The sequence below is a fragment of the Xenopus tropicalis genome, chromosome 10, assembly GCF_000004195.4.
Source record: "Xenopus tropicalis strain Nigerian chromosome 10, UCB_Xtro_10.0, whole genome shotgun sequence".
Lineage (NCBI taxonomy): Eukaryota > Metazoa > Chordata > Amphibia > Anura > Pipidae > Xenopus > Xenopus tropicalis.
The window spans coordinates 8,613,178-8,631,219 of NC_030686.2; the positions used below are offsets into that span (position 1 = coordinate 8,613,178).

Sequence of the window (18,042 nt, forward strand, 5' to 3'; positions counted from 1 at the left end):
AGTTTTGGGGGAAAAAAGTCACGATTTGTGACAAAACGGCTAAGAATCTGAATCAGACAATTTCCCATGTAGAAGTCAATGGCAGAGGTCCTTTCCCTCTTCTAGAAAGATTCTTTCAACTTTAGAGGTTTTGGATTTTTTACACTGGTTTTTGTGTGTCCATTCGGGCAAATTGAAAAAGTTGCAGTTTCGGCAACTTTTTTCAGCACAGACTTTTTCAGTTTGGATTTTTTTTGTAAATGACAGACATTTGTGGAAGTAAGTTTACTCAAATTTTTAAGATGTGCTTGAAAATGGCATTAATTTGAAACAGAAATATATCAACATTTTCATCAAGAATTTTTATTACATACAACACACACTGGCGCAAACGAAAAAATGTGCAATCGCAAACCTTCTGTCACAAGATATGCTAAGGATTCACAATGGTATTTTGTCCCTCAAATGCAAAATTTGTCTCAAAATGACATTTTTGTACCATTGCGACAGTTCTTTCTATTGGCAACATATATTACAGTATATTCCCCCATAAGTTTTTTCCCCAGGCTGGTACTACTGTAAGAAGCAAACCACATCATCTTGCCCTCTCAAAAATTAAAAATTGTCAGTGAACTTTGTATAAAATACTTGTTAAAAAAGCTTTAGCTCCTAGTTGTTGTTGCTCTGAATATACAAAATACAATTGTAGAAATCAAAAAAATTGGATAAAAGCTTCAGCAGGTTTGCTGCAAAACATTTATTATGGGTAGTGGTAACACAACATGTTTTGGGTCAATACCCTTTATCAAGTACACTTGATATTGACCCGAAACATGCCGTGTTACCACTGCCCATAATAAATGTTTTGCAGCAAACCTACTGAAGCTTTTTTTCCTATTTTTTGGATTTCTGCAATCATTTTGCCCTCCATACCCAGTGAAATAGACATGTCCTTTAATAAATAAAATGTTCTAAACAAAAAAAAAAAAGTATATCCTGGGTCCAGGGATCTTATATTGGAAGCTCCTCTGGGGCATGGACTGATGTGAATGATCAATGTCATATAATCTTTGTGTAGTGCTGCGGTATACTGTATATCAGTGCTGATAATAATAATAGTAATGATTATTAATGAGTGATATTCTGTGACAATTTGCAATTGGTCTTCATTTTTTATTATTTGAATTTTCATTTTTATTTAGTTGTTTCACTTTTTGTTCAGCAGCTCCCCAGTTTGGAGTTTCAGCAGCTATCTGGTTGCTAGGGTCCAAATGACCTTGGCAACCAAGGAGCAGTTTGAATGAGAGGCTGGTATATGAATTAGAGAGTAAGTGAATAGAAAAACAAATAATAAAAAGTAACAATAACAATAAAATTGTAGCCTTATCAAGCAATATTGTTTTTGGCTGCCGGGGTCAGTGACCCCCATTTGAATAGTTCAAAAACTATTAAAAAATAAATAATGAAGACCAAATGAAAGGTTGCTTAGAATAGGCCATTCTATAACATACTGATAGTTGGACCACCCCTTTAAGGCTTTTTGTAAATAAGGCCTTCTATGCAGAAGAACTGGTGCTAATGTATTATACTATTATACTGTGCATTTATAGAAAAATAAAGCAATATAAAATCTACTGAGAAATATGGTATTTGTTTCTTTTTGGCTACCCATTATATGCGTGTTTGGCCGAAATAGGGTTGTTACATTTTTTGGGAAAAAATACTGGTCTTCCTGTATTTGGGCATCATTTTTACCAGCCAGGTGGCAACCCTAGTATGAACGGAGCAGCCAGGTTTTTTTCCTTATAACAGGTATGGGTGTCTTAAAGGAACATTGTCATAGGAAACCATGTTTTTTTCAAAAACCATCAGTTAATAGAGCTTCTCCAACAGAATCCTGCATTGTAATCTGTTTTTCCCATGGGGCTAGCCATATTCTTCATTTCCCAGGGTGCCACAACCATGTGACCTGTGCTCTGATAAACTTCACTCACACTTTACTGCTGCGCTGCAAGTTGGAGTGATATCCCCCCCCCTCACCCCCAGCAGCCGATCAGCAGAACAATGGGAAGGGAGCAAGATAGCAGCTCTCAGTAGGTATCAGAATAGCACTCAATAGTAAGAAATCCAAGTCCAGCTTGGGACTCCTCCAGTTACATGGGAGTAGGAGAAACAATAGGTTAGCTGAAAGCAGTTCTAATGTGTAGCGCTGGCTGAAAGCTCAGACTCAGGCACAATGCACTGAGATGGCGCCTACACACCAATATAACAGCTACAAATACATCTGTTGGTTCAAGAATAAAATTTTAAATGGCAGAGGGAATTATTTGCTATGTAATAGTGTCATTTAGAAATAAAAAGTACCCCATAAAAATTATGACAGAATCCCTTTGATAAAAAAATAATTTGTTTGCAAAGGACTAATATTATACAGCTTTTATATGTGAGTGACAGGTCTCTTTAAACTAATGCAATCAGCTTGAGGCTTGATATTGTCACAGAGCTCCTCAGACTTATTTAACCCTTTTTACAGTGGATCCAGGATGCCGATAATATGAATAGGAGTGGCAGCGCTGGGCCAATAACACCGGATTTCGAATCATTGCGTCCAGAGGCTACTGTAATTAGTCATGGGGGCACATTTACTTACTCACGAACGGGCCGAATGCGTCCGATTGCGTTTTTTTCGTAATGATCGGTATTTGGCGATTTTTTGGAAAATTGTCGTGACTTTTTCGTTGCCATTCCGAATGTTGCGCAAAATCTGGCAATTTTTTCGTAGCGTTAAAACTTGCGCGCAAAGTCGCGACTTTTTCGTAGCCTTCGCGCCGAGTACGAAAGATTCGGATTCATTCAAGCTTCAGTATGGTGACTTTTCTTGGGCCAGGTTGGAGCTGCAGGGTGCCATTAAGTCCTATGGGAGGCTTTCCTTGGGCCAGGTTGGAGCTGCAGAGTGCCATTGAGCCCTATGGGAGGCTTTCCTTGGGCCGGGTTGGAGCTGCAGAGTGCCATTGAGCCCTATGGGAGACTTTCCTTGGGCCAGGTTGGAGCTGCAGAGTGCCATTGAGCCCTATGGGAGGCTTTCCTTGGGCCAGGTTGGAGCTGCAGAGTGCCATTGAGCCCTATGGGAGGCTTTCCTTGGGCCGGGTTGGAGCTGCAGAGTGCCATTGAGCCCTATGGGAGACTTTCCTTGGGCCAGGTTGGAGCTGCAGAGTGCCATTGAGCCCTATGGGAGGCTTTCCTTGGGCCAGGTTGGAGCTGCAGAGTGCCATTGAGCCCTATGGGAGACTTTCCTTGGGCCGGGTTGGAGCTGCAGAGTGCCATTGAGCCCTATGGGAGGCTTTCCTTGGGCCGGGGTTGGAGCTGCAGAGTGCCATTGAGCCCTATGGGAGACTTTCCTTGGGCCGGGTTGGAGCTGCAGAGTGCCATTGAGCCCTATGGGAGACTTTCCTTGGGCCGGGTTGGAGCTGCAGAGTGCCATTGAGCCCTATGAGGAGACTTTCCTTGGGCCGGGTTGGAGCTGCAGGAGTGCCATTGAGCCTATGGAGACTTTCCTTGGGCCGGTGTTGGAGCTGCAGAGTGCCATTGAGCCCTATGGGAGCTTTCTTGGGCCTGGTTGGAGCATGCAGAGTGCCATTGAGCCTATGGGAGACTTTCCTTGGGCCGGGGTTGGAGCTGCAGAGTGCCATTGAGCCCTATGCAGAGACTTTCCTTGGGCCGGGTTGAAGCTGCGAGTTGCCATTGAGCCCTTGGCGAGGCTTTCCTTGGGCCGGTTAGAGCTGCAGGTGCCATTGAGCCCTATGGGAGACTTTCCTTGGGCCGGGTTGAGCTGCAGAGTGCCATTGAGCCCTATGGGAGACTTTCCTTGGGCCGGGTTGGAGCTGCAGGGTGCCATTGAGTCCTATGGGAGGCTTCCAAAATCATGCTAAGTCTGAAAGTTTCGCCCGCCGCTTACGAGCGCTCAATACGAAAAAGTCGCAACAAGATACGAGCACATTGTAATGGCTACGAAAAACTCGCGTTTTTTCGCACAAATCGTATTGGTAACGAAAAAGTCGCGACAATTTCCGAAAAGTCGTAAAGGCGCTGAAAAAAATCGCAAAAAATACAAAAAAGTCGCAAAATGTTAGTTTTTCAATCGGAATTTTTCCAATTCGGATTCGTGGGTTAGTAAATGTGCCCCATGGGCTTAGTACCCTTGACTATGTGCCCTTGAGCACGAAACGCGTAGGGCCATCAGAGATGTCTATTTTTTTATTTCAACTTTAATTAAGATTTTTATGTATTTATTTTATTATATTTTGGCCCTGTGGATTCCAAGCATTTCTTTTGATTGTTGATGGTTTTCTGCTCCCTGAGCTGAGGGTGTGGGGCTTATGCATCTGGCCCTCCTTTTACATTTGGCGAGTTGTTTTACTATGGTTTTTCTAGCTGTTTGTAACCTGCAGGGTGCTGCCACTTGCCTCATTGCAGCAGCACCCATGGGGCAAAACCTGACAAGTTAAATGAGGGGCAATTGTCCCAAAAGCAAACTACTGCTCTAATGGGGGTCAGTCATGGAATCATTTTAATGCATTTCCCAGGGGCTGCTATGTACAATATAACATCTACAAGATTTATAGCAGTGTTTTTCAACCTTTTTTGGGCAAAGGCACACTTGTTTCATGAAAAAAATCACGAGGCACACCACCATTAGAAAATGTTAAAAAATTCAACTGCCCAGCAGCAGTGCCCCCCTAGTACACTGGTGCCCAGCAGCAGTGCCCCCTAGTACATTGGTGCCAAGAGCAGTGCCCCCCTAGTACATTGGTGCCCAGCAGCAGTGCCCCCCTAGTACATTGGTGCCAAGAGCAGTGCCCCCCTAGTACACTGGTGCCCAGCAGCAGTGCCCCCCTAGTACATTGGTGCCAAGAGCAGTGCCCCCCTAGTACATTGGTGCCCAGCAGCAGTGCCCCCCTAGTACATTGGTGCCCAGCAGCAGTGCCCCCCTAGTACATTGGTGCCAAGAGCAGTGCCCCCCTAGTACATTGGTGCCCAGCAGCAGTGCCCCCCTAGTACATTGGTGCCCAGCAGCAGTGCCCCCCTAGTACACTGGTGCCCAGCAGCAGTGCCCCCCTAGTACATTGGTGCCAAGAGCAGTGCCCCCCTAGTACATTGGTGCCCAGCAGCAGTGCCCCCCTAGTACACTGGTGCCCAGCAGCAGTGCCCCCTAGTACATTGGTGCCAAGAGCAGTGCCCCCCTAGTACATTGGTGCCAAGAGCAGTGCCCCCTAGTACATTGGTGCCAAGAGCAGTGCCCCCTAGTACATTGGTGCCAAGAGCAGTGCCCCCTAGTACATTGGTGCCCAGCAGCAGTGCCCCCCTAGTACATTGGTGCCCAGCAGCAGTGCCCCCCTAGTACATTGGTGCCCAGCAGCAGTGCCCCCCTAGTACACTGGTGCCCAGCAGCAGTGCCCCCTAGTACATTGGTGCCAAGAGCAGTGCCCCCCTAGTACATTGGTGCCAAGAGCAGTGCCCCCTAGTACATTGGTGCCAAGAGCAGTGCCCCCTAGTACATTGGTGCCAGAGCAGTGCCCCCCTAGTACATTGGTGCCAAGAGCAGTGCCCCCCTAGTACATTGGTGCCCAGCAGCAGTGCCCCCCAGTACATTGGTGCCAAGAGCCAGCCCCCCCTAGTACATTGGTGCCCAGCAGCAGTGCCCCCATAAGTCAGTGTGCCCCGTGGCCCCCCCCTAATACATTGGTGCCCAGCAGCATTTTACTTCTGCTCTTCGGCGGCTTCAGCAGCATCTTCCCCTCACGCGCGCCGCCTCTGCACTTCTGGCTACACGCGACCGCACACAGGCCCTTTTATAGCGTTGCGCCCCGTGCGTACTGACGTCACCCGTACACCCGGGGCGCAACCAATGACAGGGCCCGGATTTTATTAAAGGGGACCCGAGCTACTAAGAAAAACTGTAGCATCGCCGGGCCCCCTTTGAAAGTAAAAATTGCGGCCCTGCCTACGGCACACCAGTCAACATCTCGCGGCACACTACAGCGGTTGAAAAACGCTGATTTATAGAACCTAAAAACAGCAATTTGAGCCTGAAGTTACCTCAACAGTAACAATTGCCAGCATCATAACAGTGTAATGTGTTATTGCCACTACTTTTCTATCACAAGTGTGCGCCTCACAAACGACTGTAACTATTGGTTGGGGGGAAACAGTTTATTTATTTAGTTATTTGGGTCCTAAACACAAGCACCACAACAGAGGTTCCGAGCTACAATGTGTTTCCCCGCCCCTTAGCCCTAGTTCAGTGTGCGGCGTTGTTACAGGAAGCCGGCGTTGACTGAGCGCTTCCAGTCATTTGATTCGCGGGTTCGTACTAAGCACCGCCCCTAAACTGAGATGATTGGCTTTCGCAAACTCTGGACGTGTGATTGGTTGAGCGGTTTAGGCGGGATACAGACGTTCGAATGTGGTGGCGTAACGGCCGTTCAGTTTAGTGTATTGTAGGAAAGCGGGGAGTGAGGAGTTCCTGTGTTAGATTCGGGATTTTTTTTTGGTGGTTTTGGGTCTTATTATCAAACGTCAAACATGGAGACAGATCCTCTGCAGGTTAGTGACTTTTCATATTAATCGTGTCAGGCAGGGGGTAGCTGCGCATTAACTGTATGTGGGAACGTACCAAAATCAGTGGGGAGGGGGGGCGCAATGTGACCACATCATATTTAGCCATGTTGTGGGTTTGTGTAGTTCGTTCTAATAAACTTGCTTTTCTATTGTAGTTCTAGTTTTGTCTTGGGGTGACCATACAGATACTGATCTTTTGGTACAATTGTGTGTGCCTTATTGTCCGCTGATAATGACCAATGGCAGTGTAGTATGGATATTGGTTAATTTGTCACACAGCTGTCACTATATACATTTCCCCTGTCTTCCCTGTCTACCATAGTTGCCAGATTTATTTTTCCAAACCAGCCAAAATCAGTTCTAAAACCAGCCCAACACTAGCCAAAAGCCACTTGGAAAGTAGCCCAATGTGTGCAATGAAAAAAAATCTAAAAAATAAAAGTATATATGGGAAAACCTGCCTTTTTAAAGTGTATAATCACTACCCTGCACTTCCCTGCCCTCTGTGCCCAGTCCAGCTGGAAAATCACTACAGAAATGGATTCAGAATGTTGACATGATATACATATGGGTGCGTTGAACTACAACTCCCAGCAGCCCCAAGATATCCTGAGAGTTATAGCTTAAGGGTCAACAGCAGAACTGCCCCCACATCCCAGTAGGTGCCAAGAGCAGTGCCCCCCTAGTACACTGGTGCCAAGAGCAGTGCCCCCCTAGTACACTGGTGCCAAGAGCAGTGCCCCCCTAGTACACTGGTGCCAAGAGCAGTGCCCCCCTAGTACACTGGTGCCCAGCAGCAGTGCCCCCCTAGTACACTGGTGCCAAGAGCAGTGCCCCCCTAGTACACTGGTGCCCAGCAGCAGTGCCCCCCTAGTACACTGGTGCCCAGCAGCAGTGCCCCCCTAGTACACTGTGCCAAGAGCAGTGCCCCCCTAGTACACTGGTGCCAAGAGCAGTGCCCCCCTAGTACACTGGTGCCAAGAGCAGTGCCCCCCTAGTACACTGGTGCCCAGCAGCAGTGCCCCCCTAGTACACTGGTGCCCAGCAGCAGTGCCCCCCTAGTACACTGGTGCCAAGAGCAGTGCCCCCTAGTACACTGGTGCCCAGCAGCAGTGCCCCCCTAGTACACTGGTGCCCAGCAGCAGTGCCCCCCTATTACATTGGTGCCCAGCAGCAGTGCCCCCTAGTACATCTGGTGCCCAGCAGCAGTGCCCCCCTAGTACACTGGTGCCCAGCAGCAGTGCCCCCCTAGTACACTGGTGCCCAGCAGCAGTGCCCCCCTAGTACACTGGTGCCCAGCAGCAGTGCCCCCCTAGTACACTGGTGCCCAGCAGCAGTGCCCCCCTAGTACACTGGTGTCCCAGCAGCAGTGCCCCCCCTAGTAACACTGGTGCCCAGCAGCAGTGCCCCCCTAGTACACTGGTGCCAGCAGCAGTGCCCCCCTAGTACACTGGTTGCCCAGCAGCAGTGCCCCCCTAGTACACTGGTGCCAGCACAGTGCCCCCTAGTACACTGGTGCCCAGCAGCAGTGCCCCCTAGTACACTGGTGCCCAGCAGCAGTGCCCCCCTAGTACTACTGGTGCCCAGCAGCAGTGCCCCCCTAGTACACTGGTGCCCAGCAGCAGTGCCCCCCTAGTACACTGGTGCCCAGCAGCAGTGCCCCCTAGTACACTGGTGCCCAGCAGCAGTGCCCCCCTAGTACACTGGTGCCCAGCAGCAGTGCCCCTAGTACACTGGTGCCCAGCAGCAGTGCCCCCCTAGTACACTGGTGCCCAGCAGCAGTGCCCCTAGTACACTGGTGCCCAGCAGCAGTGCCCCCCTAGTACACTGGTGCCCAGCAGCAGTGCCCCCTAGTACACTGGTGCCCAGCAGCAGTGCCCCCTAGTACACTGGTGCCCAGCAGCAGTGCCCCCCTAGTACACTGGTGCCCAGCAGCAGTGCCCCCCCTAGTACATTGGTGCCCAGCAGCAGTGCCCCCCTAGTACATTTGGTGCCCAGCAGCAGTGCCCCCAGTACATTGGTGCCAAGAGCCAGCCCCCCTAGTACATTGGTGCCCAGCAGCAGTGCCCCGTGGCCCCCCCCTAATACATTGGTGCCCAGCAGCATTTTACTCTTCGGCGGCTTCAGCAGCATCTTCCCCTCACGTGCGCCGCCTCTGCACTTCTGCCTACACGCGACCGCACACAGGCCCTTTTATAGCGTTGCGCCCCGTGCGTACTGACGTCACCCGTACACACGGGGCGCAACCAATGACAGGGCCCGGAGTAGAACTGCCCCACATCCCAGTAGAAAGTAACAGTACAATCACATACCCTATAGAGCAGTAGAACTGCCCACATCCAGTAGAAAGTAACAGTACAATCACATACCCTATAGAGCAGGAGCAGGGGGTAGAACTGCCCCACATCCCAGTAGAAAGTAACAGTACAATCACATACCCTATAGAGCAGGGAGCACTGCCCCACATCCCAGTAGAAAGTAACAGTACAATCACATACCCTATAGAGCAGGGTAGAACTGCCCCACATCCCAGTAGAAAGTAACAGTACAATCACATACCCTATAGAGCAGGGGGTAGAACTGCCCCACATCCCAGTAGAAAGTAACAGTACAGTCACATACCCTATAGAGCAGGGAGCAGGGGGTAGAACTGCCCCACATCCCAGTAGAAAGTAACAGTACAATCACATACCCTATAGAGCAGGGCAGGGTAGAACTGCCCCACATCCCAGTAGAAAGTAACAGTACAGTCACATACCCTATAGAGCAGGGAGCAGGGGTAGAACTGCCCCACATCCCAGTAGAAAGTAACAGTACAATCACATACCCTATAGAGCAGGGGGTAGAACTGCCCCACATCCCAGTAGAAAGTAACAGTACAATCACATACCCTATAGAGCAGGGAGCAGGGGGTAGAACTGCCCCACATCCCAGTAGAAAGTAACAGTACAATCACATACCCTATAGAGCAGGGTGTAAGGCAGACAGGTTGAGCCTGAAAGAGCAAAAAGGAATACAAAACAGAGCCTCTGTCTATACTGGCCAATTGCATGCTGGGTATTGTAGTTTTATATTCTAGCTGTAGGCTAATTGTTAGATACAAACTACATTACCCAGCATGCAGTGGGACAGGCACACTAGGCGGAAAAAAACTTTGACTAGTTTCCAAACTACAAACCCTCCAAGGCTCCAAAATATAGCCCAAAACTGTACCTTGGCGGGTTTCTTGGCCAGGTCTTTAAATTAGTAGCCCAATTTGGCTGAAAACCGACAACCTGGCAAGTGACATTTGAGGACCCCCCCCAATAGGCTATGCTTGCTGCTGACCACCCCTTCCCCAGAAGTATAACAGTAGAAAGGTGTCCCCACTGTGTGTGATAGCTCATAGCTGTTCACCATATATGTATTCTGATCCACTGGTGCCAACCAGTGGCTCAGGGGCAACATGTTGCTCCCCAACCCCTTGGATGTTGCTCTCAGTGCCCCCAAACCAGGGAGTTATTTTTGAATTCCTGACATGGGGGCAAGTTTTGGTTAAATAAAAACAAAATTTCCTACCAAATAAAGCCCCTGTAAGCTGATAGGGTGCATAGAGGCCCCTAATAGCCAATCACAGTCCTTATTTGGCTCCTCCATGAACTTTTATGGTGCTTGTGTTGCTTCCCAAGTTTTTTTACATTTGACTGTGGCTCACGAGTAAGAAAGCTTGGGGACCCCTGCTGTAGAGGCTAATCCTTGCCATCTTCTTTTGCTGCTTCCAACTTCTCTCTGGTCTGGGCAGGCACATGCAGAGTGAAAGCTATACTTAGATGCAATAAGCCACAGTAAAGTTTCTGTACATAATTAAACATTAGTTCTGGAAACTGGGCAGTATTTGTACAGGTATGGACCTGTTATCCAGAATGCTCGGGACCCAGGGCTTTCCGGATAAGGGATATTTTTGTAATTTGGACCGCCATACCTTGTCTACTAAAAAATCATTTAAACCCAATAGGACTGTTCTGCCCCCAATTAGGGGTAATTATATCTTAGTTGGGATCAAGTACAGGTACTGTTTTATTATTACAGAGAAAGGGAATCATTTAACCATTAAATAAACCCAATAGGGCTGTTCTGCCCCAATAAGGGGTAATTATATCTTAGCTGGGATCAAGTACAGGTACTGTTTTATTATTACAGAGAAAAGGGAATCATTTAACCATTAAATAAACCCAATAGGGCTGTTCTGCCCTCAATAAGGGGTAATTATATCTTAGTTGGGATCAAGTACAGGTACTGTTTTATTATTACAGAGAAAAGGGAATCATTTAACCATTAAATAAACCCAATAGGGCTGTTCTGCCCCCAATAAGGGGTAATTATATCTTAGTTGGGATCAAGTACAAGGTACTGTTTTATATTTTTAAAAATTAGAATTATTTTCTTATAATGGAGTCCATGGGAGACGGCCTTTCCATAATTCTAAACTTTCTGCATAATTGGTTTCCAGATAACGGATCCCATACCTGTACTGGATTGACTGCAATTCTCAGCAACCCCTTCCATTTTACTTTCCTATTACATGTTCCATTCTTTTCTAGCCTCTTGAGAACAAAACTGTGGGTAAAGTGAAGAAAAGTGATAACAAGCGTCTCTCTGTAGAGCGAATTTACCAAAAGAAGACCCAGTTGGAGCATATATTGCTCCGTCCAGATACCTACATTGGTTCTGTGGAGCCTGTTACACAGGTAAGATTTCCAGCTATGTGCAATAGTAGTACCATGTGTATAGCTTTCTCTTATGCATAGGGCACTTGGTAAGAGCAGGACTTGATGATTTTTTTTTTTTTTTAACTTTCAGCAAATGTGGGTATTTGATGAAGATGAAGGACTGAATTGCAGAGACGTAACATTTGTCCCTGGCTTGTATAAAATCTTTGATGAAATACTGGGTGAGTCATTTGACTTCATGAATCTATTGTGCAGCCTACGCTATTGGGCGCATACTTCTAGTTATATAGTAGCAAATTTGAAATAGACAAGTCCATCAAATTTAATTTATCCAAATTTAATTGATAGCTAAAAGTAACCTCATTTTAAGGGGCTCTGGCACATGGGGAGATTAATCGTCCACGACAAATCTCCCTGTTCACGTTCGACTAATCTCCCCAGATTGCCATCCCATCGGCGAAAATGTAAATCGCCGGTGGGATGGCATATGCGGCGGTTTCCTCTCAAGGCAACTTCCACGATTTCACTGAAATCGCGCCGCCACATATGCCATCCCACCGGCGATTTACATTTTCGCCGGTGGGATGGCAATCCGGGGAGATTAGTCGCCCACGAACAGGGAGATTTGTCGCGGGCGACTAATCTCCCCGTGTGCCAGGGCCCTAAACCATCTGCTTGCTTCCTGTTCTAAAAGGGCAACTCTGCTTTGTGGTTAATCTTACCTATCAAGGTATCCAATCCTCACAGCAGCTCTCACCATAAACAAACCCTTAACATGGGATCTTCTTGCCTCTCCTCTCAAGGGGAGCCCTCCTGTTATCTGGAAAGACCTACTGATCTAACAGAGGCTATTATATGGTGCCGATGTATATATTTATATATGGCAATGTTAAGCCCAGCTTGCCAGATCTTCCTGCCTTTGTTCTGTGTAGTGTTAAGGTCCCCATACACGGGCCGATTCTAGCTGCTGATATCGGTCCCTTAGACCGATTCGGCAGCTAATCTGCCCGTGTAGGGGCACTACCGACGGGCCTGCCCGACCGATATCTGGCCTGAAATTGGCCAGATATCGATCAGCCAGGTTAGAAAATTCAGTCTGATCGGGGACCGCATCGGCTCGTCCCCTATAACCGTCGTTATAATTCGATTGTTTGGCCCCAAGATTCTTCTGACGGGTGGGCGATATAGGGAGAAGATCCACTTGCTTGGCGACATCACCATCGGATCTGAAGGTGTATGGGCACCTTTATGTTATAGGTAACAGTTTGCATGCAAAGGGACAAAAAATGTAACTGTGGGGAAGTGACTTTTTCAAATTTTAGAGATGTCATACTTGAAATACAAGCATTAATGTAGAACTTCCATTTTTTTTTTTATGGATATTAACAGTGAATGCAGCCGATAATAAACAGAGGGACCCCACCATGTCCTGCATAAAGATCACCATAAACCCGTAAGTTATCTTCCTTCCGGTGCAAAGTGACAATAAAAGTGACTTTTTTTTTTTACATTTTAAACTTTATTCTTTACCTTTATTCTTTCAGAGAGAGTAACACAGTGAGTGTGTGGAATAACGGGAAGGGAATTCCTGTTGTTGAACACAAAGTAGAGAAAGTGTTTGTCCCTGCCCTCATATTTGGCCAGTTGCTGACTTCCAGTAATTATGATGATGACCAGAAGAAAGTAACTGGTGAGAAAGTATTTCTGCTTCTGTCTTGGACATAAGGAAATTGTTGGCGTTACTTGAAAGGGGGTTTAAAGTTATAGTTGGTGTTTTTTCTTATTGTGGATGGTTCTGCAAGTCTCTGAAATTGTTTCATGATGTCTGGTCAGTTGGGCTGTATCCTGTAGACATTAAATGCTGCTTAACTTAGCTTTCTAAAATTCTATTACGTCGGTTTTTGAACTTTGTTTTGTCTTTGTGAAACTGACAAACATTATTCTTTTACAGGTGGTCGTAATGGATACGGTGCCAAACTCTGTAATATATTCAGTAACAAGTTTACTGTTGAAACTGCATGCAGAGAGTATAAGAAAGTATTCAAGCAGGTATGTTTTTTGATGCCTTTTAAGAAGGCTTCTCTGTTGAAAACCTTTTTAGGCATCTTGTCAATAGCCTGTGCCTATACACCTAGATATCTAGTACCTGCAGCTTCTTCCTACCTTCCCCGTCTTGTAGTCTATTAGTGATTGTATCATACCTTTTGAGTTATGTTAATTGTATCCCTCTTGGAAGCTTTCCGTTACATCCTCTAGAACTTGTTGTAACCTTGTTTTGTTTTAATAGACTTGGACCGACAACATGTCGGATGCAGCAGATGCAAAGATTAAGCCATTTGATGGGGAAGACTACACTTGCATCACTTTTCAGCCTGATCTGAGCAAGTTTAAAATGCAGATATTAGACAAAGATATTGTGGCCCTAATGTCCCGCAGAGCTTACGATGTTGCTGGCTCTTCTAAAGGAGTAAAGGTTTTCCTAAATGGGAAGAGACTTCCAGTAAGTAGCATTGAAATGTTTAAGCATAAGCCTCAGTACACCACCCTCAGTATTTTTAACAAGTTTGTGTTTTGCCCCTGAATTGACACCTTGTCCCCTTTTCAAGATATCTGGCTTCCGAAGTTATGTTGATCTGTACCTGAAAAATAAACTTGATGAAACGGGTAATCCATTGAAGGTAATGCACGAGCTGGTGAATGATCGCTGGGAAATTTGTTTGACCATGAGTGAAAAGGGCTTCCAGCAGATCAGCTTTGTCAACAGTATTGCAACCACAAAAGTAAGTTTCCTGTTTAGTGTCCCATATCCAAAATAGTTTAATACTAGAAGAGACCATTCTTATATATACAAATATATGATAATCTGTGCTTTCCTTAATAGGGTGGCAGGCATGTTGATTATGTCGCAGACCAGATTATTGCCAAACTTATTGAGGTTGTGAAAAAGAAGAATAAAGGTGGGATCGCTGTGAAACCTTTTCAGGTATGTGATTCTGGTACCTATGAATACGTGTGCAGTCACACGAAACATGTTATGTTTTTATCTTTAATAAAGCTTTTTTGAATTTTTATCCGCTGTCCTGGAGTCCGACGAGTGCATGCCGTTTTGTGCTGGCATGTGATTCTGGTACCATTACTTGCTTCAAGAGCTTGAGTATTGGTATGAGTAGTTTCACTTTGTTTCAACTATCCCTTAAACCAGGGGTCCCCAACAAATGTAAAAAGATTTGCGGGTGCAACACAAGCATAGGAAGTCCCCAGGGGTGCCAAATAAGGGCTTTAATTGACTATTTGGGGGAACCTATGGGGACTGGCAGCCTACAGGAAGCTGTTTGCCAGTACGCCTGGTTTTATGCAACAAAAACTTGCCTCCAATTCAGGAATTCAAAAATAAGCCCCTGCTTTAGGGCCACTGGGAGCAACATTTTGCTTATGAGCCACAGGTTTGGGATCACTACCTTAAACAGTGATCTGTTGCTCTGTCTTCAGCGAAAAAGCTTGACTTTGATCCTGTGTGTTCTCAATAACATGGACTTGTGTTGCAAGTGCATTAAAGGACCAGTAATACTGGAAGTGTATTCATGCATTTAAATGTGCTAAACTGAGTGAGTTTGTATGAGAAATCCCAATATAGTTTCCATCAGTATGGCATAATGTAGCCTTTGGGACTTTATTCCCTTTTCCGTAGATATAGAGCCTCCATTTTCATAGGATAAGCGGCTAGAATATTTTGTTTTGCGGTGAAGATTAAAAGGGGTTTCGTGGCTCTATGCCCCTGCAAAATCCTTCACGTTCTTACATGTAACCTTTCTTCACAGGTGAAAAATCATATGTGGGTTTTTGTGAATTCCCTGATTGAAAATCCAACATTTGACTCTCAGACCAAGGAGAATATGACTTTGCAGTCTAAGAGTTTTGGATCCAAATGTACGCTGTCGGAGAAATTTATTAAAGGTGTAAGTATCTTTTTGGTTTCTTGTATTAGTCGATTACATTTCATGACTACAAGCAACGGTGTAGTATAACTGTCTTCTAGGCTACCTTTATACAACTTTGTGCTGTTGTATTGAAATACAGTTCATTTGTTTTTTTACAGGCAACAAACTGTGGAATTGTGGAAAGCATTCTAAACTGGGTCAAATTCAAAGCACAGACTCAACTAAATAAAAAATGTTCCTCAGTGAAGCACACAAAGATCAAGGGCATTCCTAAACTGGATGATGCAAACGATGCTGGTATGTAAATAGATTTATAAATTGCTGATTTTAACATAAATATGGAAATGTTTTTAAATATGGCTGGCATTTAATTGCAGGCAGCAGAAACTCCCTGGACTGCACACTTATTCTAACTGAAGGAGACTCAGCCAAGACATTGGCTGTGTCTGGTCTTGGTGTGGTGGGAAGGGACCGGTATGGTGTTTTCCCACTTAGAGGCAAGCTTCTCAATGTCAGGGAGGCCTCTCACAAGCAGGTAAGTAAGAACATTGCACTGGTTTGGTATAACTCTGTTGGAGGGAAACTAGTAACAGTTTGACTGGTAGTAGATTACATTGTAGAGTAGGTAGATGGCTTTTACTTCAAAAATGCAAATTTTATTATTGTGTTTGCTAAAGATCAAATGCAGTATCTCTTTTTCAGTGTGAGGGGAGAGACATTATGAGAACTGCAAATTGACATTAGTACAAATCAGGTCAGATTTTAATTATTTTATTTATGTATTTGTATTAGATCATGGAGAATGCTGAAATAAACAACATCATTAAGATCGTGGGTCTGCAATATAAAAAGAATTATGATGATAACGAGTCCCTAAAGACACTCCGTTATGGAAAGGTCATGATTATGACAGATCAGGTTTGTTCAGATATTTGTATATATGAAAAAGCTCCCCAGCAATGTTACCGTTATCCCAACTAAATACATTTGAAGCGATTTGCTAGGAAAACTGGAATGGTGATCTGTTTACTGCTGCGTTAAACAGGGTAGTCTGCTTGCCTAAAGGATAGTTTGCTTAATGTGTTAGAGGGGACTATATGCTGCATGTAAACATATCTTACATAAAATATATATATATATATATATATATATATATATATGCCACTCAGTTGAGAGACATATTGGTTATATTTACTGCTCAAGGTACAACAGACAGAATATTACTAACAGAAGGAGTATGGTAATAGATACAACTGCCCATTCAGCTGATGTAATGTTGGTGTGCCGTAGGTTTATGTGCAACACAGTGGTTTGTATGAGGGTGGGACTTTAAAATGGCAGTGTTTCATTTTGGTGTAATCCACTGGCAAGCATTGTATAACTTTCATAATGCTTTTTATAAAGGGTTTTCTAAATATGGTATATTTTTATAGACCCCTCGGTGTTCAGAGGTATAGCTTCCATTTAAAGATTGGGCCAACTGATTTTAATTTTTTTTTGTATAGGATCAAGACGGCTCCCATATCAAAGGCTTGTTGATCAACTTTATCCACCACAATTGGCCATCTCTGCTGAAACATCGATTTTTGGAGGAATTTATCACGCCAATCATCAAGGTGTGTGTTCCTGCAAATCTAGTAATCCTGCTGCCACAGTTTCATGTTTTCTTCTCATCTGACTTTTTTCTTTTCCAATCCTTTTCTGCAGGTCACAAAAAGCAAACAGGAGCTTTCATTTTATAGTATCCCTGAATTTGAGGAATGGAAGAACAATACTGACAGTCACAAAACATGGAAAATAAAGTACTACAAAGGTTTGTTCTAAAACCCTGTGTGGTAGTGCTCTGGCAGGCAAGTAAGAACCCCTATATTTATATTACCCGGTGAAGGGCTTGCTCACATTCATGGTGACTTAATATTCTAAGTAGCACCAAACCTATTAAAATACAACACTGCAGCCACTGGTAAAATAGCCATATAAATCTGGTTTTATGCCACATTAAGGACTGCACTGGGGGGTATATATTGATAGCGTTCCCTTATTCCTGCTGTAGTCCTATACTATCTGCATTCTCGGACGGGACGTTAGCAGCTGTTGTAGGATGTGTTGGCTGGTACTGTGCTTTTAACTAAATTCTTATGTTCCATAGGTCTGGGTACCAGCACATCTAAAGAGGCAAAGGAATACTTCTCCGATATGGAGAGACATCGAATTCCCTTCAAATATGAGGGCCCTATCGATGATGCTGCGATCACCTTGGTAATTTTCTACATTTTTTAGTATTTGCTTTCTTCAAACTGAGGTATTTCTCTCATTGGATATTTGTGGAAACATTTGCTAGTTGCTTACAACCATATCCGAACTGTTCTATACCAATAACAAAACCTGACCGTATCAAAACAGTGTTAAGTTATGACTTCTCTAAACAACTAATTCTTTTTTAGGCCATTCTTTCTAAAAATTTCTGTATCTTAACTTCTAGGCCTTTAGCCGAAAAAAGGTGGATGACCGTAAGGAATGGCTGACCAACTTCATGCAAGACCGCAGGGAAAGGAGGCTGCATGGCTTGCCAGAGGTAAGGCACATATTAACAGCTGATACCCATGCCTATAATTGAAAAAAACCACTGGTTACAACACAAATAAATTCTGGAAAATGAACCTTATTTGGTTTGTTCAAAAATTGCTATGTGTAAATGTATTATATAATACAGTTGCACTATAACGGAGCTTCCATTTAAAGCAGCGTAGGTGGTTTTTCACGGTGAGGGCAGTGAGGTTGTGGAATGCCCTTCCTAG

The 18,042-nt window shown here is 44.9% G+C and overlaps 1 protein-coding gene across 1 annotated transcript in view; it reads left to right on the forward strand.

Moving 5' to 3' along the window:
• The first annotated feature begins 6,411 nt into the window (after nt 1-6,411).
• The window catches only part of top2a (DNA topoisomerase II alpha), a 32,144-nt gene continuing 20,513 nt past the window's right edge, over nt 6,412-18,042 (forward strand). Inside the window, exons 1-17 of the mRNA XM_002942586.5 lie at nt 6,412-6,582; nt 11,178-11,324; nt 11,437-11,527; nt 12,696-12,759; nt 12,851-12,996; nt 13,258-13,355; nt 13,594-13,806; nt 13,913-14,086; nt 14,188-14,289; nt 15,125-15,262; nt 15,403-15,541; nt 15,622-15,779; nt 16,037-16,162; nt 16,750-16,860; nt 16,952-17,057; nt 17,394-17,503; nt 17,727-17,819. Coding sequence (XP_002942632.3) covers nt 6,562-6,582; nt 11,178-11,324; nt 11,437-11,527; nt 12,696-12,759; nt 12,851-12,996; nt 13,258-13,355; nt 13,594-13,806; nt 13,913-14,086; nt 14,188-14,289; nt 15,125-15,262; nt 15,403-15,541; nt 15,622-15,779; nt 16,037-16,162; nt 16,750-16,860; nt 16,952-17,057; nt 17,394-17,503; nt 17,727-17,819 — 2,037 coding nt within the window. The 5' untranslated portion in view covers nt 6,412-6,561. The remainder of the gene's footprint in view (nt 6,583-11,177; nt 11,325-11,436; nt 11,528-12,695; nt 12,760-12,850; nt 12,997-13,257; nt 13,356-13,593; nt 13,807-13,912; nt 14,087-14,187; nt 14,290-15,124; nt 15,263-15,402; nt 15,542-15,621; nt 15,780-16,036; nt 16,163-16,749; nt 16,861-16,951; nt 17,058-17,393; nt 17,504-17,726; nt 17,820-18,042) is intronic.